Raw genomic sequence first — 25,750 nt, 5'->3', positions numbered from 1 at the left:
ACATGGTACAATAAGAATTCCTAAAGTGAACAAAGAAATGTTTAGGCATTCCTTCCAATACCTTGGTCCTAAATATTTTAATCAAATACCAATTTCTTTTAGGACTTGTAATTCATTTAAAATAAATTGTGCTAAATTGTTCAATTGGCTTTTATTGCAGGAAGATGTTAAGTTTTTAAATTATGTCCTCAGATAAAAAATATGTAGTTCAGTTAGTTTAACATGAAATTGAATTTGTATATTTACATATTATTATATTTATATATTTGTTATTTAATTATTTATTTGTTACATGTGTTAAATGATATATTGTTGATTTGGTACGGTTATTGTTTAAATGTTATTGTTATCGTTAAGATTTTATTATTGTTATTGGTGTATTACTATTAGTTTAATTGTTGTTATTCTGTGTTGAGTTATTAATGTAATGAATACCGATATATATATATATTGTATATGATCTACAGTAAAATGAGTTAATGCACTCAGTAACAAGAAGGAAGGAAAAGTTATATATTTGTTATTTCATTATTTATTTGTTACATGTGTTGAGTGATATATTGTTGATTTGGTACGTTTATTGTTAAAATGTTATTGTTATTGCTAAAATGTTACTGTTATTGTTAAGATTTTATTATTATTATTGATGTGTTACTTGTAGTTTAATTGCTGTTGTTCAGTGTTGAGTTATTAATATAATGAATACCATCATATATATTGTATATGTTCTACAGTAAAATAAGTTAGTGCACTCAGTAACAAGAAGGAAGGAAAAGTTAGAATTGGATTAGCTTACCTAGATAGAGGTTAGTTACACACAACACAATACTTGTATCACTTGTATTAATTACCACACAATCACAATTATTAATTTTCACAACACAGCCACTTGTGACAGTTTTAACAAAATATAGGAAAACACAATGTGGATAGGATAGTAAATTGTAAATGGATAGTTTAGTATTTATTTCTGATGAATTGAGTCACTGAATATCCAGAATGATGCCGGCTAATGCATGACTGAGTCAGGCACAATTTGGACAAACCTCTGTCGGAGAGCAAAACTGAACTTTGCTCTCTGAACAGGTTGGACAACCAATAAAAATAAAATCACTGTTGGCCGGCGTTATTCAATAATATTTGGATATTCATAGAAACCTATCAGCTCTGGTTCACGTCAGAAGTATTAAAAAATAAATAAATTAAAAAGAAAACACTACAATTTGAGGCTCATTTTAAATAACTATTTAAGTTGCTGGACTCTAGATTAAGTGTATTAATATTATTATTAAATTATATCACTGGCCACACAACTGGTAATAGTGGCCAGTAAATTCCGAAAAAGTTATTGTGAATTATACTTTGTAAATTATTGATGGAATAAATTATTATTATTATTATTTTCAATGTTCTTTCTATAAATATATACACTATTTACACAAAAAGTTTTTGATCTGTTATGATATTCTTCAAAACATCTTTCGAGGCACAGAGCTGGTTTTTCTGGATAAGAATCACAGAATTAATTTGTGTCTTTCCTCTTACCATGTTTATAGCAAACTTGAAATAGTTTTCTACCTCTCTTTCCATTCGGTTGTAAAGCTAGTTTTGTAGGTAAATGCCTCATATTTTTTTCTTACACGACTTCATTGTCATTATTTTCATCGCTGGGTTTAGGTGAAAGAAGACTTTTGGTCACAGCCACTCTAAAATCTAACATTGTCATTTTCTTGTCACCATTATGCGTGTTGTACAATATAAAAGCATTTAAAAAAGGTATGCTGATTTGCAAAAAGGTGTATTAGGAGCTTCTTATAACAACAAATTATTTTCTGTTCACACGGATAATAGCTCATAAGTTAGGCTTTCCTATCAATACCACCCATAGAAGTGTTAATTCAATTACAGGTAGAGGCTTAACCATTTCAATTCCTCTCTTATTAGCCACTTCTTCCATAACATTTTCAAATTGGCTACCAATGTACAAAACATTCTTATTGTCTTTTCATTTTTCTACCATTAATCCATTGTGATACTTTGCTGCTGTCTCACTTGTCTTCAGTTTTTTTTTTTACTACTTCTTTCGGAACATCAACTCTGTCTACTCGAAGAGTTCATGTTATGTACATTCCCTTTTAAATAAGAGCTTTTGTCAATTCGATACTTTTACAGTTATCCACATATATTGAGTGACCTTTGTTAATTCATTCATCCACCAAATAAAGTACTTTCTTTGAGTGCCCTTCACCAGAAAGTATGTCCATAGCACCAGCATATACGGCAAATTTTATCACCAGGCCATTCGGTTCACAGAGAACATACAGCTTTATGCCATATTTATGTATCTTGTTTTTGATGTACTGTTTGAACACTAACCGACCCCTCCATAAAACCATGGATCCATCTACAAATAAATCTTAGCAAGGGGGATAAATACAAGACATTTTGTTGTTAAAATAATCCATGGCCATGGTTTAACTTTTTTCAATCGGTCATCTTGGTCTTCAGATGCATCTCAATATGTTTTTTCCCATGTTGTGTTGCCAGTTGAGTTGGTGGGGGTAGGGGAGTTGGTGAGGGTAGGGGACTTGGTGGGCATAGGGGAGGTGTGGACTTTGTCACGGATTGAAGTCCACTAGGACCGGTTAAGTCATTTTCACCTAGGCAGGATAAGACATTACTTATACTTAATTACTTATTAAGGTTATTATCCAGGTCATTTACTGATATCACTATCACTAGACTCAACAGGTTTATAATCACCACTACTGTACTCATCGAAATCTGATTCATAGTTTGCATACCTATCTATTTCACTAAGAATTAGGCAATCAGGATTATGAAAATCTAATGGTTTCTTATCACTCATGTTTAAAACCACAAAAACAACTAAATAAGAAACGAAGGGCAATTTTTGATACTATAACCTCAATACAACACTGACATTAACCATTACTTTCATCAAACTAAACGTAGCACTGAAGATTTCACCATACAATGGTGTGTGTGCAATGCCACACTTACGCGTCATCAGCATATGGCGAGGAACCTAGATGACGCACTTACGCGTCATCAGCATATGGCGAGGAACCTAGATGACGCACTTACGTGGCATCCGCATTGAACATGTTAAATGAGGCATGACTACAATCTCAATACTGGACTATGATGCTGGAATACAAAAACTCATCACACGTTATGACAAATGCCTAAATTTGCTTGCTAATTCCTTTAAGATTATGTGGAGAAGTAGTGTAAAGTATATTGTTTTCAATAACAATGTTTATATTTACCCCTGTGCCTTTATTGCACAAACGGGTACCTTTTTCCGGATGTCCCTCATACATTTTCAGAAGGCACTAAGCTATTTTCAACACATTAACAATGTTTTCTCAAAGCAAGTCTATTTTTACTTTGTTTGAGCTAATACATACATAAATTTAAAGATAAAAATCCAAAGTTTCATATTATACCATAAAACATTCTATAGTTCCATTAATTTGTCATTAGAAAATTTAAAACGTGGACGTTCACATTTCCGATTGCGGTTTGTTCATGTATTTGATGGACACCAAAAATTACTATATGTTTGTTAAAATTCCCTGTTGAGAGTTTACGTTCTACACGATCGTAAGTGCCGTTATTGGAAAGTGTATTCTTGCCTTTCAGAAACATCTGTTTCAATAGCCTGTAAGCAAATAAATGTTTATACAGTAGTTGCTTGATAAGGTTATTTTGTAAAATTCCAAAACACCTAATGCACTCTATCAAGAAAAGAGTTTAACTCAATGTTATTATTTTTTGTACTCTATTGTTTTCTGAAAGTAGTGAAAATCATACCAAAACAGAGAAGAACTTCTCTAAGCAATATCATTGACAAGACGATTATTTTATTTTTGTTGCACAATCAACGACTCACTTAGTAGGTAAGATCTACGCATTGTGTGGTTGCCATAGTGATTTCTCAATTGTTATTATATCATATGACAATACTAGTGTCATATGATATAATAACATCATATCAGTGTCTTTGAGGTTTTTAATTGTTTAGTGTCTATAAATAAATGTGTGAGTAGTGACAGTGTTTTATAAATTATTGATGTGAAAAACGAAGTTTATCTAAGGTTTTACTTGCAATTGCAGATTGACCTATGTTTATATAGGGTCAATATTTGTATTGTTGAGGGAATACTTTATCATACATTTCACAATGGGTGTAAATTTGAACAGTAGTGGGATTGGGAATGTACTGGGTAGTGAGTCAGAAGACAATATTAGTTTAGTAGATATGGATAAGTTTTATCTGACTTGGGTGAACTATTGTCTAGTGAATTGTGCCTGTACTGACATTGAAAATAATAAAGATAAAAATACATTGTTGTACATTTTTGTAAACTTATATAATTGTTTTGTGGAGACTGTGAAAAGTGGTGTTTGTTCCTAAGCTTGGTAAGGCAAGATACATGGATCTCATTTCATTTCGACCAATTCCCCTGTCGTCCTTCCTCCTGAAATCTCTGGAGAAGATATTGCTTAGGCATACCTGAGAGGGAGCCTTGAAGGCTCACCCCTTGCAGGAAAACCAGCATGCCTACACATCAGGTAAATCCTGTGATCTGCTCTACATCAGTTGGTGAATAGAATTGAAAACGTGGTTGACAACAGGTGGCTCTTGGCTCCTCCTGGTCATTTAGGGGGCTTTTGAAAACACTTGTATCACATCCATTACTCTGGCAGCCAATGGATGAAATTTTCTTTGGATGGGTTGACGCTCTGCTTCTTAAAATGTATGTCACTGCATCCTGAGCTTAGAATGAGGAAGCTTGTTTTGCTCTCTCCTTCCAGAGAGGTTGTCCTACAAACATTAAAGTTCGAGAGAGGAGTTTTGCGACGCATAACAGGACCCTGTCATCTGAGAAAGCATCACAGGATGGGTATCTTCGACAGAGAACCTGTGTATAGGATGTGTGGGCAGCAGTAGGAGATGGCTAAGCAGATAGTCAAAGGACAGGTGATACCGCACAGTGAGGAAATGTTAAGTTACAGCAGTTTGTTAAGGTTTTTGTATATGCTGGAATATACTGAACTTCTCTTATTACTCGATGGGGAATACAAAAAGACAAAGTTTTGGCTGACATGCCTAGGTTTTGGGACTATCCCTTTTGAATGAATGAAGCTGAAGAAAGAAACTTTGCATGTTTCTTGAGGTCCAAAAACATGTCACTGATTGAATTTCACAGATAGTGTGAAATTCAATAATCTTAAAGATGTCAAAAACGCAAGTAACACTTTTAGGTAAGCTACAGAACTGCAACTGACGTGTGTTCACAATGAATGCTGGGAGACAACATAAACACTTATTGCAGCAATCATGCAAACTACTGTTCTATAGAGAGAAAAGGCTCTTACTTTAAAAACGTTCCTCATATTTAACCCTACAACTGGTGGTCATTTCATCCTGTGGTGTCAGGCTGTTTTAGAGCTTCATTAGGTTTTTTGTATGTATTAAAAATTTAAATTTGGAATATAATATAAAGGGTGATTTTTTTATTGGTGCGGTTTTTAAAACTAAATGAAAAACAACCTGCATTGACATAAAAATGCATTTATTTGAACTACAGTGTCATGACATTAACATTTAAAAATGATTTCTGGCATATGGGCTCCATTTCGTTTACGTAGAAAGCCCAATCGAGAAGTCCAATTTTCGAATACTCTTTCCAGCAGCTGTGGTTGAATTCCGCTAATAACTCGACGAATGTTAGCTTCCAAGTCATTTAAAGTTTGTGGCTTGTCAGCGTATACTTGAGACTTAACATATCCACACAGAAAGTAGTCTGTTGGCGTGATATCACACGACCGTGGGGGCCAGTTGACACTACCTCTAAATGAGATGATACGTTAACCAAATGTTTCTGCCAAGAGGCCAATTGTGTCGTTTGCCGTGTGGCACGTCGCGCCGTCTTGTTGGAACCAGACATTTTCTAAATCCACTTCAAGTTCGTTTAGCTGAGGAAAGAAAAAGTCCCGTAACATTGCCCGATAGCGTTGACCATTTACCGTAACAGTCTGGCCAGCATTGTCTTTAAAAAAATAAGGGCCAATAACACCACCTGCCCAAATGGCGCACCAAACGGTAAGTTTTTGTGGATGAAGGGGCATACTAACAAATTCTTTTGGGTTTTCATCACTCCAAATCCGACAATTCTGTTTGTTGACAAAGCCGCATAACCAGAAATGAGCCTCATCACTGAAAAAAATCTTGCCTGCGAAAGCTGGGTCACGTGTTATCTTATGTTGAGCCCATTCAACGAAATCAAGACGCTTGCGATAGTCTAATCGTTTCAGTTCTTGCACCAACTGAATCTTGTATGGATATAGGCGTAGATCCTTCCGTAAAATATTCCATAGAGTTGAGTAGCACATCGCTAATTGCTGCGCACGATCACGAATCAACACACTTGGATCCTCTTCAACACTATGAGCAACAGCATCAACAGCCTCTTCGGTCCTTACTGTGCGGCGTCTCTGCCGATGCTTGTCAACAAGAGTGTGGGTATTACGAAAACGATTAACCAAAGCTCGAATACCTGACTCTGATGGACGATTATGAGGTCCGTAAATCAGACGAAGAGCTCGGTAAGTTGCCCGAACTGAACTGCGGTTTTCAAAATAAATTTGCACTATTCGCAAACGCTCTTCTTTTGTAAGTCTGTTCATGGTTACTATACAATAATACGTACTAGACAATACAAATATCGAAATGATATAAGATAATAAACAAAGATCAGCTGTTTTATTCAAATTTTATTGTTGTGTTTAATAGTGGTGCCAACTTAAAAACCACACCAATAAAAAATCACCCTTTATATATATTGTTTTATTCAGAATTAAACATATAATTATACTTGCATTTGAAGTTGGCCATAAACAAATTTTTGTAATAAAATGCAAATTGTGCAAAACATTTCTAAAATTTGGAGGAGGCCATGCCAATTAAATCAAGTTATTGTGGGCTAAATGTAATTGTAAGTTAGTCATACTGTATAACATTTTTATCAAGTTTCAGATAAACAAACTTAGTACACTTATATGAAACCGTAATAAAGCTACAAAACAAAAAGCAGTTATGCACATAAATTATTAAAATTGGGTGTATACGAGTTTATTAATTCAAGTTTTGCTAATACAATTGTACGTGAATATATGTTGTATTGCATATTTTCTTACTCATAATAAAATGAACTAAATACTACAGCAGCAATAAAATAAATTCCATAGCTCATTTTTTTGAAAAGTATAAAAAATTTAATTTTTTCATTTTTCAAAAACTTAACAAATAATTGTTATACAGCATAGTTTAGTATGATTTTCAAAGTTAGTATTATATAAAAATTTATAAGTTTATGGTTTATAACTGACAGAAAATGTTATGTAGATTTAGAAAACCAAAAACTATGTCTAAATATATGGAATAATAACAAATTTACACAAAAAATATAATACACACCAGTTAGAAAAAAATTCAAATCCACAATAACAAATGCAGTGTTACTAAATTAGCTAATCTTTATTTACATCAGCCTGACATTGCTGAATTAGAATAAATAATAAGTTAAACAAACAGTTATATCAATATAATATGATTTCACTAAGATATAGTCTATATCTGACCCATCTCTAGATTCACTTTCTGAGACCTGCTCCACCAGTTCCCTCAGATCACTTGAGGTTAGAGTACGATCCATCACTTAGCCGATTATAAACCTCTTTTTTATCCACAATATTTTGGAAAAAACATATTTCTTATTACTGAAATTTTACCAAGAATAAATTTTTATTCCACAACTTCAAACAAATAACCATTTATGTATTGTATATATACGGTTACTAAAATAACTGTATATACGTGACAAACAATGATCATATATAACCAAAGAAATTACAGTATATATTTGGTTGTGAAAACTATCTAATTACCAAGACTAAATTCTTACTTCAGAACTAAAAGAGTGCCGGAAATAACATTTAGTAAGTGAAATGAAGTTTAGCCAATTTATTTTACAATAGACTACTCAGAGCCGGTCATCTATCAAACAGATTTCAGTAAAAAGTTATTTCTTTATTATAAAATATGACAATAAAACATGAGCAAAACTACTAAAACTTACAATTATACACTGCTTAGCACAGAAGTATAAGTAAACAATACCGGCAAGATGGTGTTCACAACAAGCAGACGACATTTTCTTTTAACGTTTGAAAGAATCAACTTGCTATGTCACAACCATAATAATAAAGACAAATAGAACTTTAGTTTTCGTTAGCATTTTTCTTCTTAAATCCAATGGTGTATGAATCAAATCGATACTTTTCCAGAGTATATTATATGAAGTGATTGTGTGAGGGAATGTTTGATTGACAAAATGTTGTCGTTTAACACTACGGGAGTTAAAATTCTTTCTATAATTTTTAAAATTTTAGAAAAATCTGCATGTTCTTTTTAATCTGTTGGAAATTTTGTCAATTTAAAATAGCCCTTGATGTTGTACAAATAAACTTGTATATACTTCAATAATCTTGAATAGAAAAGTAATTCAAATTTTAGTATATTAATTGATTTAACTTGGACTGTGAAGTTATATATATATATTTAGTTGAAATATCAATAAACTGAATTAGTATTCTTTGTATACAAAGTATCTCTATTTTCATATGTAATCTTAACAAAGAAGAGAATTAATTCCCTCTGTAAAAATAATAAATATTTTCTCATTTTCATTAATAATAATTTTGCACACATTAAAAAAGTATAATATTTGCATTATGAGAGGTTCTTGAAACTAATCTCTTAGCCAAGCATATCTCCAAAATTTCAACATTTATTTTGAAGCTAACTTGATCTCATTTTAGTACTGTACTACTAATTTATATTTACAACAATGCGTTAACCCATTTTACAACTCTCTGGCATCATCTGAGCCAGTACCCCTTCTCAATTTACCATAATTCTATGTTTAAAAAAATTAAACACCACGTTTTGAGTACTGCAATTAAATGAACAATATGTGACAATAATTTGCCAAAGTCAAACTTTTGATGACAGACAAAAGTATGAGTTCATCGCCATGTACGGTTGATTTGATATGTTTGTGCTAAGCTATTCTTTACCCATGATGATGGCTTCTTCTAGCACATCAAAGATGTGTCCGAGCAAGATCAGTTTGGTGATGTGGATGTCCAAGGGGAGAGATGACATCACTTTACCAAAGAACGTCAAGTCTCCATCCGTAGTTGTATTCACTCCTTTGCAGGTAGTCAACAGTGCCCCAACCTAAACAGAAAAATTGTATTTAGTTATTGTGTTCTCATGTACAGTTGTGAATATTCAGGGTTGTATAATTCGGAGAGAATAGTATCATTAGAAATAATTCAGGAATATTATAAAGTGATATTAGAAAAGCGCTTTTCTTTATTCAAACTTAAGTGCCCGATTTTGATGTTAGACAAAGGAATAATGCTCTTCAAACCTGAGCCCTTTTCATGTCAAACATAGCAGTGAGCGATGGTCTGCACTAGTGTTATAAGTGCTGGAGCCGCTGACAATGATGCTAAAAACTTACTATAGCACATTTGTTTCTATTTATTTTTCAGTATTCTAGATAATATGGTTAGAATCCAAATGTTTCAGTCTTGTTCTTCATTTGTTCCCTAGCTTTAACCCATTACATTTGGAATTTTCCAATTGGTTTTCCAATTTTTGTGATGCTTGTTTTATTTGGGCCTGCAGCCCCGACATTCCATCCATGTTTTGTTAACCTTTTTGATCCCAGAATGTTTTGCATGGGTATCTGCCTGAGTCCCGGTGTCTAGCGCTGGGGATCTGACCCAGGCCCGGCTATAATTTATTGAAAGTGTAGTGTTTTGGCAAAAATTACACCAATTTTTTATTTATCAATAGATTACCATGATTCTTTTATTAATAAACTTCTATAAAACTCTACTATAATATACACTTACCTTGAATTATAATAAATATGCACAAAAAATGTTTATGAGAAAATTGTTACTTACAACAAAATTTCCAAACATTTTCTGTTTCCATTTTATATAGAGTGCATAAAATAAAAAATCAATTCCAAAATAAAAGCATCTCATCGTTGTACATATACAAATTTTACACCAAATTTTCACATAAACATTGGCCAAGTATATACATTCGCTGTGTATATCTATCTACAAATAACTGTGATATAAATTTATAACTAAAAAATGCGCATTTAGTTTTACAGGCACAACATTGCAAAAACACATGGAAATGTATACAAATAAAAATAAGTTGTAAAATTTCAAATTATAATAAAAGAAATACAAATAACTCCATTTTCGATTTCATTAAATGTTTCTATATCTGACTGTCACAAAAAAAGGTTATTATGGTATTTATACTAACACTTGTGCAGAGGAAAACACTTTGTGTGTAGTCATTTTTTACATTTATTAGAACTGTAGCCAAATTTCTTCCTCTTACCACCCACTCTGGTACTGATTGCACTATATTCACAGCAACTTCTTTCCTTTAAGTTAGGAAGTTTTTTAAAAAGAAGAGGGCACTCTTCCAGCGTCGCCTCCACCTTGATTTTCATCATAACTGACATCGGTAACTGGAATGGGGTGTCTCTGTTCTCTTACATCAAACCATTCAGCTGATAAACTGTTAAATAAAGTCACTAAAAAGTTTAGTTTAGTAATAGGATTGGTGGTATTTTGTTTGTACAAAATATATGAATTCAAAATCATCCTAGATAACAAATTAAAAGTAATCTTTTCCTAAAATTTTGCCGACCTGCAGTCACCCATGTATTGGTGTAACATTTGGTGATGGCCATCCACAATCCACATCGCCCATAAAGTTATTGTATTCTCTTATTATTTTATGTTTGGTAGTAATGTATACTTTATTTCCTCTTTTCCTTGATTTTTGTTGTTCTCCAGCTTTATATGCAGTTAATAACAATATTTCAGGATTTTTTTGAGACTTTCTTTGTTTATAACCAAGTAACAACATAGCATTTTTCCTTTTGTATTTCCTTTGCCCAATTGTGTAGTTTGTTGTTATTTCTTGAGACACACTCTGTTGAATCTTGTCAAGTTTTTTGTTCATTTCCTAAATTATTATCAAAAGACAGTTCCAAGAATTCGTCGTTTCTCAAAGTAGAAAATACTATGAATTATGGTGTAGGCTTGTTTGAAATTTCAGTTCAAGTGAAGCTTATATAAGTGGTTATATTTTCTGTAATGTATTGAATTACAATAATAATTATAATAATAATTATTATACATATTATAAATTGTTACTGGCAAGTTAAAGCCACAGCCAAAGACCAACTGTATGATCGTATGATGCTGTGACGTCATATGGGGTGATCAGTTTGAATAAATGCCATTGGCTGTTCTCATCACGCCACCAGATCATACCACCACTACCACTTCCAGTGTCCTGCCCTTGTCTCTCTCTCAGTTACCCTCCAACCTTAACCGAGCACAGTCGATGATGTAAACTAATTCAGTCTTTTATTCCGATTCCCCGTAACACGTACACAACATTTTCTTTCTTAATTTTCAATTATTTAGTCCATTTTCATATTTTTGTATTATTTGTGATCAGGGCCATATTTAGCTTCATGCCATACTAGGATTTGCTGTCCTTCCCCCCACCTCCAGCACATACACAAGTTACACATAAACACAGACGTTGGGGAGGGGGAAGCAATAGAGAATGAAAACAATGGTAGCCCATAAACATGTATCTTCACCAAGGTGTTTTTGTACCATTTCATCAAACATGCTGGATTTTTTGACATAGGCTAATAATATTTTACTATGGATGGGTCAAGTGCCCTCTTGGATGTGTTCATTTGGTTTCATATTTTTTTAGAAACAGGAGTGGAATAGACGCCACAGACAGCATTTTCAAAGTTTTGTTTTAATTTTGGTTATATATCAGTTTTTATCAATTAAAGCCATGTTTGTATTTAAAATTTTAAGTTGCTCACTATAATAGAAATTAGTAGACTTTTGTTGATGTTGAAAACTAAGCCTTTTTGTGAAACTCTACTATCATTGTCTTGTAATCTACTATATTCACAGCAACTCGAAACTCTATATATATTATATTGGCTCAGCAAAAAATACCTTGAGGACAAGAATGACAGGACACCGATTTGATTATAGACACCAAGATTTAAAGAAAACTGTCGTGACTCATGGTATAAATCACAATGAAACTTTTGAAGATACATATTCAGTCAAACCTATTCGGCAAGTACATACAAATTCAAACCCAATTTACCTCAGAACATTAGAACAAGCACATTACTTAATTGGTTTTAAAGAGCAAAATTCCACATGGACTCAACATCAGATAACTTAGCCAAAAACCTCTAAATTTGAAATCAATATATGGAACAATTGTTTAGTTCATGTCATCTGTATTTATTATTATTATTTATTCACTGTTTATTTACTTTTGTTTGTACTGTTTTCTTTTTCTTTTATATTTTATACAATTTTTGCACCTGAAGATGGTTTTCACCGAAATATAGTGCCAATGTTTTAAAAACACTTTGTTTTAATTGTACAGTAATTTACTAAAAATAATATACAGGGTGACCATTAAGTCTTAGGACGACTTTATAACTTTTAAACGACAAGAGATGTCATAACCAAATTTTGTATACCGTTACTGGAAATTGTAAGCTACTTTTCTGTGTACATGGTGGTCGTATTTCACCTTTGGGGGACGGCCCGTCGGGGGTTATAAGAAAATCTTTAATGACAGCCTATGTTGAGTTGTACATCATTTTAAAGGTCTAGTTGAACTGAAAACAATGCCGCAATCCGGACTTCAAAAGGTTGATCCAGTCGGAAGAAATCGCTGTTCAAAGTTTAAAAAATGTTTAATACCATTATTACATAAGAAATATCTAATACTGTAGCTGTTAGAAGTTAATGGGAATACTTAGTGAACTCATTTAAAAGTGGATGTTCAAAATGTTTCCTTTTGGCCGTCTGACAATGTGCTAACCGGTTATAAAAGCCGGCTACTGCATTTTGTATGTATTCTCGTGGAATAGGTTGAGCTTCATGTGATATCCTATGTCTGAGTTCGTTCAGATCTGTAGGCTAAGTTCGATACACTTTGTCCTTAATGTAGCCCAATAGGAAGTAGTCAAGCGGAGTTAGGTCAGGGGAACGAGCCGGCCACTCAATCGCACCACGTCTTCCAATCCACCGGTGTGGGAATCTAAGTATTGCCTTACCTGAACACCATAGTGTGGCGGTGCTCCGTCTTGTTGAAAAAATCATGTTTGGAAGTCAGCGCCCAGAGTAGCTTGTTAAGCAGGAACAATCTCATTTTGGAGCGTATCATGATACTTGTTGGCATTTAAATTTCCATCGATGAAAAATGGTCCTATAATTGAATTACGTACGATACCTGCCCATACGTTTAATTTTTGGGGATTTTGTGTTTGACACTCACTCATCCAGTGTGGGTTATAACATTATCCCAATACCGGCAGTTATGCCTGTTAACATGGCCATGCAACATAAAAGTCGACTCAATACAATACCGTCTAAAAGTATTGGGTTTTGGTCAATTTTATTCATCATAATTTCACTGAATTCCATCCGGCGATCAAAAACACCTTCGCTTAGTTAGATTTTCAATGAAAGACTGTCTAATGAGCCGTCTTCGTCTGTCACAGTACTTGGTCGTCCAGATCTGGCTCGATCCTTAACACTACCAGTGTCTACAAAGCGAAGAACCGTGTACTGTGGTGTGGATTTAGAAATAGGAGCTCTATCAGGAAAAGTAGCATTGAATAAATGTGTTAATTCTGCAAAAGGTCTTACATTATCACCCCAGTCGCGTATCATTAAAAGTGTAATTCTTTCACGCTCACTAAGCAACATCTCTTAAAACTTATAACTTGCAGTAACAGGATATGGCTGCAAAAAGTACTGTAGCTTAAGTGAAACCGATAAGAGAACTGATAGACAGATAACAGCCATTATGGGGAAGTCCAGTGGATGGGAAACCTTGACCTAGAGGTACTGCTTTCACTTTTCATTGTACTTCTTAATGCAGCAGGTTTTTCTGATTAAACGTAGCACATTGTCAGACGGCCAAAAGGAAACATTTTGAACATCTACTTTTAAATGAGTTCACTAAGTATTCCCCTTAACTTCTAACAGCTACAGTATTAGATATTTCTTATGTAATAATGGTATTAAACATTTTTTAAACTTTGAACAGCGATTTCTTCCGACTGGATCAACCTTTTGAAGTCCGGTTTGCGGCATTGTTTTCAGTTCAACTAGACCTTTAAAATGATGTACAACTCAACATAGGCTGTCATTAAAGATTTTCTTATAACCCCCGACGGGCCGTCCCCCAAAGGTGAAATACGACCACCATGTACACAAAAAAGTAGCTTACAATTTCCAGTAACGGTATACAAAATTTGGTTATGATATCTCTTGTCGTTTTAAAGTTATAAAGTCGTCCTAAGACATAATGGTCACCCTGTATATATATATATATATATATATATATAATTTTTTCAATAAACATGTAATGGTAGCACATTCACCCGGCAAGTGAGAGATCCGGGTTCGAGTCCCGGCGGAGCAAGTACTTTTTGTGATTCAGTGTTTATTGAAAAAATTAAATTCGGCTATTGCCATTTATACAAATTTAATTAAATATATATATATTATTATAATTTCTAGTTATTTCATTTCTTTTCATTTAACATTGAAAAGAAATTAAACAATAGTTTTTCACTCTCATGAAACATTGAAAACTGTTCCCAAATGCGCAGTTTGTGGCTGGGATGGAAAGACCGTTTTGTCATGCTATGTTGATATTTGGATAGACATCTTGAAATGAATTTTACTTGGCAGGTTGAAACACCTATTAATGAGTTATCCTCAAACTTTTCAGTTGTTGCTACACATAAACAGGATGCTTAAAAATGGCAATATTCATTGTTAAAATCCTATAGGTCTTACTCGTAACATTTTACGGGGTTTTAGCCATTTCCCTTAAAATACTTCCTTATAGTTTTCCTGGTATTTTTAAAATTTGTAACAGGAAATTAAATTGCTCTTATATTTCTCTAGTAAAGGTCTGATCTTATACAAGAGCTCAAAATATTCTGCAGGAAATATTTATAGAGTTCAACCAGAAATTTTGTTGTGTGACACATTCTTAGGCAGCTGTGATATTGGTCATATGTAGATCAACTTGTAAACTATACAAACATACAATTCGTGTAATTCACATTATTTGTATTCTAAACTGAGTACTTGAAATTTAGAAATGTTCTCCAGTTGCACTGTACAAATATTATACAGTACACAAGACTACTGTAATGTACATGGATTAAAATAAATAATCTGAATCCTGTTATTACCTATGGCCTTATAACATTGTGAGAACCTATAGTAAAGGAACTTTCAATTTATTTTACCAACCTCCTTTAATTTGAGGATTGTTTTCTCATAGTTGCTGAGGTCTGGGGGGTCCATAGCGCAAGCTATCAAGTTTAAGGGACAGATGTTTTCCTCCAATCTTTTGCTCTTCAAGACAATGATATCTAGAGGGCACCTCTGCATTTCCGGAACACTCTCTTTTGCCATTGAAAACTAGAAATAAACCAGAAAAATCATAAAGAGATTATGTGGTGTTGTGTAGGCTTTATTTAGCTAATTACATCTAAAATACAATACAAAATATGAGTATTACATCTGAAATGCACACACGCACACACACACAGTGAAGATTCAAACCAGAAGTGCATATTACCTGAGAGTTTAATTTATTTGCGTACAGTATTTATTATATATTTATTTGGAGTGTCTGGTAAATTATACATTATTTATTGTTGATTCCTGTTATATTTATATACGAAGTAGATCCAGAAAGTAAGTTCCGTTTCTATTTATCGCCGCTGCAGCGCTGTGATCGCAGTTCCGCACATGCACGGTAAATGCTCTGTATCAAGGTGAAGAAACGTGCGCCATTGTGAGATCACTGTCAGCCATGTACGCTTTGTTGTGCTAGTTTACAGTGTCGGTGTTGATTAAAAGTCCTGCCGCTTGTGAAATAAGATCTGTGACTCGTTTTCTAAATGCTAGGAAAGTGAAAACAATTGAAATTTATTGGCAAATTTGCAAAGTTTACGGACAAAATATGATGAGTGATTCAATGGTGAGAAGATGGGTCCGACAGTTCAATGAAGGACGTAGTGAAGTGCACGATGAAGAACGAAGTGGGCGTTCACCTTTGGTTACAAAAGAACAGGTTCACGCCAGTGATGACAAGATCCAGGAAAACCAAAAATTAGTGTTCTCTCTATGGAATTTCCTCAAATCTCATGATCACTAATTCACTGAAAACTGAAATTTCGTAATTTTGCTCACGTTGGGTACCAAAGATTCTTACTGAGCAACACAAAACAAAACGGATGGGTAGTACACTTAAGTTTTTGACCCGTTATGATGAAGGTGGCGAAGAATTTCTGACACAGATAGTCTCGGGAGATGAAACTTGGGTTTCTTACAACACCTCTGAAAGTAAGCGGCAATCAATGGAATGGAGGCACACTTCATCCCCAGCAAAGGTTAGGGTGAAACAAATCTTGACACCTTGAAAACTGATGTGCACAGTGTTCTGGGACTGGAAAGGCATCTTACTCATTGATTTCTTACCATGTGGTCAAACAATTAGAGCAGATGTTTATTGTGAAACACTTAGGGAATTGTACCCACAACACTTGCTGTCCAAAGGTGTTGTTTTTCTTCATGACAACGCACAACCACACACTGCAAATGTGATGAAACACCTCCTACAAGGATTTGGTTGGTACGTGTTTGACCATCCTCTGTACAGCCCTGACCACGCTCCTAGCGACTTTCATCTGCTCTTACATCTCAATTCGTTCCTTGGCGGTCAACACTTCAACAATAACGAAGAGCTGACAAAATGTTTCCAACTGGTTGAAGACACAGGCGGCAAACTTTTATGAAGCAGGTATATAAAAACTTGTGCCACACTATGACAAATGCCTGCAAAATTTTGACGGTTATCTGGAAAAGTAGTTGAAGAGTTGTAGAATTTTGTGCAATAAGTAATTTTTCTGTATGTGTACACACTTTACTTGTATTCCCAAAAGGGACTTACTTTCTGTACTTACCTTGTACAATTGTTTATGGGTTGATATTCAATTTACATTTGATTGCTTGTTTATTTATATAGTTTATTGCAAGTTACTCTGTTTATATTTTATTGCTTGTTTTGTTTGGATAGCTTATATAATTCAAAAAGACATTTCTTACAAATTATTGACATTCCATAAGGTTTCAAAATAGTGGTTGAAAAAGGTTTTGAAAAGTAAAATTAGCAAGTAAACATGATAACTATAAAAATTTCTACATAACTGACACTAAATTTGGTGCAGATTTAGTACTTACACTATGCACTTGCCTTGAATACATTTGTAATCCTTATCAATGAATAATGGATTTTTAAGATAGTGGCTATTCACATTTGTGTAAAAACTTTTATCTCAACCATTTAAACATAGTGACCAACAATGAAACCTTTTTAAAAACCTTACACAATCTTTAAAATTACAAAACTATTTTGTACATCTCGATTTGGCAGTGGCTGTTCAAAGTTTCAATAGGCTAAAAGTATCTCTCACCTATTAGGTATCATACTTTTGGAGTACTCCAACGAAGAAGGGTTTTAGAAATTTCACAAGTCATTTACACAGTTGTTCTTAAAATTTTTGTGATATTGTGTATGGTTTTAAAATAATCTAATTATAGTTTTGAGAATTATACAAAATAACTTAAGTAACAAAATTATAAATATATTTAGAAACATAATTTCTAACTGATTACAACCAAACCTGCATGTAATACAAAACTGCTAGTAGGTGTGAGCGTCTTGAGGCCCTTCGTGCAGTGCATCACTTGCTGAGAGGATGGGGAGGAGAGAGAAGTACCTCACCATAAAATATTTGTATGGTATACCATCAGAAAGAAGGACCAAAAAAACTAGTTAGTTTAAAACCCTGCAATTTCTCAGTGTCCTATCAAAATGTGAATGGAATTCGCACTAAACTTAAAGAAATCCAATTAGCTTTTACGTTGTGTGAACATAATGCAGCTGTATTCACCAAGACTAATCTAACACCCTGACATTGGTGATTCTGAGTTGGGAGCTCATAGCTTTGTGGTTTTTCTAGAAGATGGCTCATCTGATACCAGCTACCCCTAATGGGAGTGATATTCTCTTGCTGTCAATAATACATTCTCTGCAATTAAGATCCAAAACTCAATACATAACATCAAATGTCTTTTAATATCTTGTCGAATTCACCCTGATTTAAAATTGTTACTTTGTGGAGTCTACTTTCCTCCAAATTCCTATCACCTCTATGCTGATTCTCATGAAAGTAACAGTATCTGATTCTTTCTCTGATATACTTATTATTGAGGATTTTAATCTTCCATGTGCCCATTGGGAGGATGTTTCGAGCAAAATTACCAATTACCAATTTTGCCTCTCATCCCCTAGCTGATTGAACTTTTGAGTTATCTCAATCCAACATCAGAAATTCTCGTGGAGTAATTCTACATCCTGTTTTTTCCAAATCCTCAACACTCGTTTCCTGGATTTCCTCCCCCTGGATTTCAGAGCATTATCATAATCCTGCCATTGAAACTGGTATACCCTTCTCCTTGTTGCGCTTAGGCATATTCCAAATTTCAAGCATTCCAACACTATTAGTTTTTTTTTTTTTTTGTCAGTTGGTGGCAACTAACTTCTCAGTAAAATTCTCAAACAATGATGTAAATATGAAGTTTTCTTGCTTCGTCAATTCAGTTAGGGGGACTATTCTCAAGAACACTCCACTTAGAAGAATTGGCTCATCTTACCCTCCCTGGTTTCGCTCTGAGCTTAAGGCTCTGGTTAAATATAAGAAATTTCTGTATGCATAATTGAAAAAAAATTAACCCCAATGGCTTACAATAGATTTTTAACTATGCATGCATAATGCAAAGATATGGCAAGACTGTGTTATGATGGACACAATTCTTACGTTCAAGATGTCCTACTGTGCAACCCATACAATTTTCTGGAGTTTTGTTTCCTCATTGCATGGGAGAAATTCCACAAGTCCATCTGGGATGACCTAGAATGGTGCAATATTGCTTGAGGAAAAGGAGAAATTATGCATTTGTGGAGTTTTTTTTGCATCAGTAAACGGACTATAAGTCAATGAAATATATTAATTTTTCTTTCAAATATAAACATGATTTTTCCACAGTCACATTTATTGGTATTAAGTCATAAATCGGTCTAAATTGGGGAAACCATGTTTATACAATCTAAAGAGGTATTTATGTTGAGGATATTGTATGGCAGGTTAACTGTTGATGTACGTATTTTTACACACTTATTCACAATCATACACATATAACTCTCATCCAATGAGGGTTAACATCAGCCCAATAACGATGATTGTGTCTGTTAATGTTACCGTTTAACATGAAAGTTGCTTCACCTGAGAAAGCAATGTTGTTTAATCTAATCATATTATCATCAACTTTCTGCATCATTATTTCACACAATTGTACTTGACGATCAAAATTGTACTCACTTAGCTCATGAACTAATAGAAGTTTGTATGCTTTATAACCACTGTCATATAAAACTTTACAAACTGATGTTTGAGATATATCTAATATTGAGAAACATTTCTTGTTGAGGCATAAGGAGTTTCTACAACAGACTGTAAAACGTCAAGTGACAATGCTTCATTTGTAGCTGATTTCGGTCGTCACAGTTTGGGGCGGTCTTTAATGCTGCTTGTTTCCTCGAAATGTTGGATCATCTCTTTGAACTCCTGGTTTAGATACAGGCTTTCGATTGGAGTAAGTGTCATTAAATAAATTCCTGATCTCATCATAAGATCTCACTCGGTCTCCTTAGCCTCCCATCATCAGGATCAAAATACACTCTTGTTCACTTAAACACTCCACTTCAACGTAAAGTATCACAAAAACACGTCTTAACTTTGTTAATTCCAACCAGAAACTGAACATTATACTGGACTTCCTCAAAACTGATAAGATAAGGGAAGCCTGCCCTGCAGCAGGTAATAACTGTAAAATAGGTTTGAGTTTGTAAGGATATTGGTTGTCTATTTAAGTTATTTACCTTCTGAATGTGGATGTTCATGTTTTGCCTCAATTTATTTTTAATTAATTTCAATGAGCTGCCATTTTGTACTATTGGGTTGAGATAGAAAGCTCTAGTTTCCACTGTTCTTCTTCTTTTATCAAGACCTTTCAAATGAGTGTCACTTCAATATCTTTACATTTAAAATTTTTAGCCACCACCCAAAATGAGATTTTTGGGAAATAGGAAAAGTTGTAACAGTGACTAAAAAATTCACTTCTATTTCCTAGAAAGGTGTCCTGAGTTCCATCCCTCCATCAAACACTATAAACAGAGTGTATCCATACTTTTAACTCACACTGTATAATTTTTTAACTCTCTAAGTGGCAAGCGCCATCTGAGACGTATGATTCACGCCGCCGCTAAGTGGCAAGCGCCGTCACAGCCGTCGCTTCACATTTAAGGCCGTTGCTCCGCAACCGTCCATTATTTTTAGGCCTAGTTTGAACTATCGTATTCTCCATGAAATTTCCTATACATATCATATAGTATAGTGTGTATTCATGTTACTAATGTTTGCTGGCTTAAATGATTCCGACGGTTTTCGTATGACCAGGCGGCAGACGAGAGACAGCTGTCTACTCGTCTCGTCACTGTTTTGTTTGGCGACTTTGCGTACTGTTATTGTCAGTATATTATTGTTTATCGCGTTGTTCGAGTTACCGGTAAATGTTTAGGTTATTCATTCGTCATGGGAAATGTTGGGGTACTTTGGGATTATACCGATTACACCAGTATGAGGAATACAAACAAATAAATTTATAAAAAACAACATTATAGAACGAAAAAGCAACTCTTCAATTACAAACTTACAATGATTATTAATTGTTAATGGGTTTCCTGTGACGCCCAGAAAGCAGCAATATCAAGGATGAGTGAGTCTAGTGGATTTCCGCCTTCAGCAGCAACTGCCGACCGCAACGCATATTTTAGATGTAGGCAACTAGTCATGGTCTTGTAAAAAACGAATGGGTAAATCCCAAATTCTCATAGTGTCATCCATCACCAATCTATTACACACACAGTAAAACACGGAAGTACAACAAAGCGACAGACACTTCGGCACGAAAAGTATAAGAATGCGGCGCACAAGCTGAACGGGCGGCGAGAATCTGTAGTCACGTTATCTACTAGATCGCTCGACTTTGACCTCTGTCTAAGGATGGGGAGGGGTTTGCGATAAGACAATCCCTGTTTTATATTTACGAAATATACTGTGCTATGACAAACTAAGCCACTATTATACTATTATAGGCCCTACACTACTGGGAGGAAAAGACAAGCCCCTTCTAGTGACTCGGGAGTAAAAAAACCAGTTTATACATAGATTTAATTTTTCCCATATAACTTTTTTGTTCTTGTAAATAAAAAAAATGTATAAGAAGTAATTTGTTTAGAATAAAATTGTGTATATTCTGTGAATTTGACATTATTTTGTAGCTCCAGTAGTTTCAAAGTGACGGACAGTAGAACTTAAAAATTATTTTTTCTAAAAAAAATTTTTTTACACATCTACAATGATATTAATCTGAAAATAATGGTAAGGCACAAAATATTATATTTATTCTTATTCTATAGTTCATAAGAAAAACAAAAATATATAATGTTGCTAGGTTATCACTTAGATAATATTTTCTAAAAATAAGTTTAACGATCACGGCAATTTACCCAAAAACGGCCTGCCACTGAGACCACAAATGACCGCCACTTATAGGGTTAATGTATGCACAATACAATTTTATTTGACGTTTAAAAGAAATAATATTATTTGTAATTTAGCTTTTAGAGCAAAACATTTTAAGAACATCTATGTGATTAGTGCTAAGCTGTTACACTTTCTGCCCTATAAAATTAAATATCTCCCTCTAAAACAATTTAAGATCATAATAGTAAGTAAGTTTATAATAAGCATGGTTTATGTGCAATTGAAGATTTGTATTACATTAATTTTGCTTATTAAAACTGTGAAACTATTTTTACTTTGTGTTCGTAGTTATTTGTTATGTTGCACTTAAACTTTTTTTATCTGTGTTTACTATTAGATTTTACTGTTATTTTTGTAACATTCACCTATATTTTTAGATCTATTAAATTATTTTATCCATGTTAAATTTTAAAACATTTAGTATGGCATCATGATTATTTTAAATCAATTTAAACTTGTCTGATAGGGTGGACTTTTTGGAATCAGTACATGTAGTGTGTTCTTGGCAAAAAAGAGATTGATTGAATGAGAATATGTTTATTGACAAAATTTGCAATGACAATTAAGTTGTATAAATTTAATGTTGAAAATAATAACACTACCCATTTATATAATATTTTATATGTAATGTATATCCAGGAACTTACTTTCCGCCAAGGGTGAAATTACATAGCAAAAATTGAGCAACTGTTGCCTAGTAGCACAGTTCCAAGTACGCGTTGAAGATAAATAAACCAAAAGTGTCACACAATAATGTATGACACTTAATGTAACCTTAATGTAACCTATAGTTAGGAGCACGTGTAACAGCATCTAGAAACAATGTGACAACAATAAGAACAACTTACCAGGTAGAAATCTTTATCTACAAGTCTGTACACTCGGCCGTCCTGTACTCGTCCAGCACGACCCTCTCGCTGTATACAGTTGGTGTGCGAGGCCCACGCCAGCTGGAGACTGGTGAACCCCGTGATGGGGTCAGCCACCAAGTGTTTGGTTAGACAGAAGTCTATCACTGTTACATAACACAAATTCCAATTAACACCATGCACTACTTGAAAATTCCGACAATATACTGGCTGTTGAATATCAGCCAGAGTTAGTAAATGTTGCAACTAATCATTACTATTAGACCAATATCAAAATAATATGGTGTCAATGTTTAACCCTCCGGCTGGCGCGCATTTGAGCCTTGACTGGCACCCTGTTTTGAAGCTTCGTGCAGAGTTTTTAATTTTTTATCCTGTACAATTAATTATTTGAGAAAACAAAAAATCTTTATACGTCAAATTACTCTGCAGAATATGTTGTACAATATAGACATAATTATAATTTGACTTGCCTAAATAATGGTGGATGTTTGATGGTCAGAACTCAAAACTTTTTTTTCAAAAAACACTTTTTTATATTAAGCTATTAAAAAAAAACTCAAAATTAATTTTATTTAAAAATCTAAAATATGCATAATGTTCACTTAAATATGCACAAAAAGAAAATACATAGTTATAAACACTTTTATTTACAAATGAAATTACAATTGAAAAAAACAAGACTATATACAAGCACTAACAGTTGCCGAGTCACGTCACGCGGAAGTAGTCGGGAGCTTTTAGCGGCCAGTAAAATAACAAATATTCATATATATATAAAAGTGAATACATTATTTGAAGGCTTGGGATCTTGTGATTAAAGTGATATAACTTTTATGCGATTCGAGCGGTAATTATCGGAACTATGACGTAATTAGTAGACGATGTTTAATGAGTCGTATATTACGACTCTGCCAGTTCACGGCGGGAAAAATGAGTCGTAATTTACGACGTTGCCAGCCGGAGGGTTAACTACACATACCTTAAATTTTCTGATAACTAAACTTCGTGTTAGGGGGAACAAATAGCCTACTGGGATAGTTAAAAAAGTTGGAGAGAAGAATATGAAAGTATCAATGGCTTTTTCTAACGATTTAATGGTATGAGGGGGGAAAATCTTTAGGTGCCAGAGCAATTAGACAAATAGACTGGGTGAAAAAGTCCATACTCACTGATGCAAGCTTTTTCTAGCACATCATAAGTTTTATGAAATCATACACAATTCTGTTTTAGTCACTGGAGGGTACCTAAATGTTATTTTGCCACAACCATGTAAATCAGCCTCCTTGCATTATTACTTCGTTTTGTTCAGATTGTTCTTGAAGCAAGTTATAAATAACACCCACAAAGTAATCATTAAAGCATTACTGACGTGTCTGGTTGGAGATCTGTCCATTACCTACATTAATAGATATGTTATTTTCTATATTATCCTTCTTTTTTCCTGTTTCCTTATTTATAATATCACATGTTGTTTTACATACAATGGTTGAATTTTTTATTTTATTTAGAAAGAACTCTTTTTCCGCATTGATTAGCAAACCTTTATATTGTTTATTTTTATTCTGTACCTACTTACAATAATCTTGGTGAGTTTGTTATGCCAATCTTCTTAAATTTAAAGTTTGATTTTTCTCAGATTTTAGTTCATTGGTTACCCAACTATAAATAAATATGTTTCTTTTCTTTTTGAAATACTTGGAAATACCAAATTAAAATAGTACATAAAAATATTAATAAAATTTTCATAGTTTTCAGAGGCATCATAGACAGAGTTTCGATCCTAACATTGCAATAAATTCCTAAACATTATCATACTACTATGTTGAGAACTTCCTTCCAATGAAAGACAAACCACTATTTTTTTAAGTTGTGTTCCGTACCCAATTCAAAAATTTGACCATCATGGTCAGACAATGCTGTAATTATCCCAGAAACATTTACAATATGCTTGCTTAAATAGTTGTCCAAACACGATGCAGAATTTGCTGAAACTCTTGTTACCAAATCTATTAAGTGTTGCATCCTATGACGAGTTAAGATATTTTCACCTAGATATCTTCATCCTAGTCTATTTTAAAAACTCCTAATTATTGAAATTGGATGTTCTGTATATGCCTGCCAGTAAAATATTTCTGCAACCAATTTTACATTTTGAAACACAACATCCAAATTGTTTATCTTCACAAAGCTAGTTTATTGGTGCAGAATATACGTTTTTGCCTTTTAAACCTTCTCTTGTCAGAATTAATACTCTCCTTCCTATAGCAGTTGTACATGAATAATTTGAAACAATATAATAATTATTTGAGTTAAACCTTGCTAGTTTAAGTCTGTTCATATTATGTTCTGTGAGAACTAATATATTGGGATTTATCTCTGCTGAGATAATTTCAAGTGGTTCTACTCATGATTTCACATCTTAAATATTTTGATGCAAGATTTTAAAATTACTAGACTGTTTGGTTTGTTTAGGCTTAATGTAACTACACGTATGATTTATATTTATGTCAAGACAACTATTATTTTCAGAAATTCTTGATTTCAGAGAATTATTGGGACTGTTATTTAAATTTTTTTATGTTGATTGAACATAGTTAAAACTAAAAACTTACTCACAATATTTAAAAAAGTTTGTCTTAACTTCATGTGACACTGCACTTTCACTAAGTGTCCGATCTTTGTAAGATTCATTTACACCAGACACATCTTGATCTCCACTCATGATACGATTGTTTGCTGGATGGCGCTCAAAAGCATAAACAGTGGAGTTATTCACTGTTATAGGATCTTTCACAGGGTTAGCATCATTAATCATGGAGGGCTTATGGAAATAGGAATCAGTAATCAAAG

At 33.6% G+C, this 25,750-nt stretch overlaps 1 protein-coding gene across 2 annotated transcripts in view; it reads right to left on the bottom strand.

Annotated features, from left to right (window-relative positions):
* LOC124372256 (probable ATP-dependent RNA helicase spindle-E) overlaps positions 1-25,750 on the bottom strand; it is a 116,419-nt gene that overhangs the window by 55,559 nt on the left and 35,110 nt on the right. For both annotated transcript variants that reach the window (XM_046830640.1, XM_046830633.1), the window contains exons 9-11: positions 22,877-23,043; positions 15,544-15,714; positions 9,172-9,334 (exon numbers count right to left, since the gene is read on the bottom strand). In XM_046830640.1, the coding sequence (XP_046686596.1) occupies positions 9,172-9,334; positions 15,544-15,714; positions 22,877-23,043 (501 nt within the window). The remainder of the gene's footprint in view (positions 1-9,171; positions 9,335-15,543; positions 15,715-22,876; positions 23,044-25,750) is intronic.

The sequence above is a fragment of the Homalodisca vitripennis genome, chromosome 1 (genome assembly GCF_021130785.1).
Source record: "Homalodisca vitripennis isolate AUS2020 chromosome 1, UT_GWSS_2.1, whole genome shotgun sequence".
Classification (NCBI taxonomy): domain Eukaryota; kingdom Metazoa; phylum Arthropoda; class Insecta; order Hemiptera; family Cicadellidae; genus Homalodisca; species Homalodisca vitripennis.
Note: the sequence above shows the minus strand (reverse complement) of the source record. Positions and strands in the feature narration are given on the sequence as shown.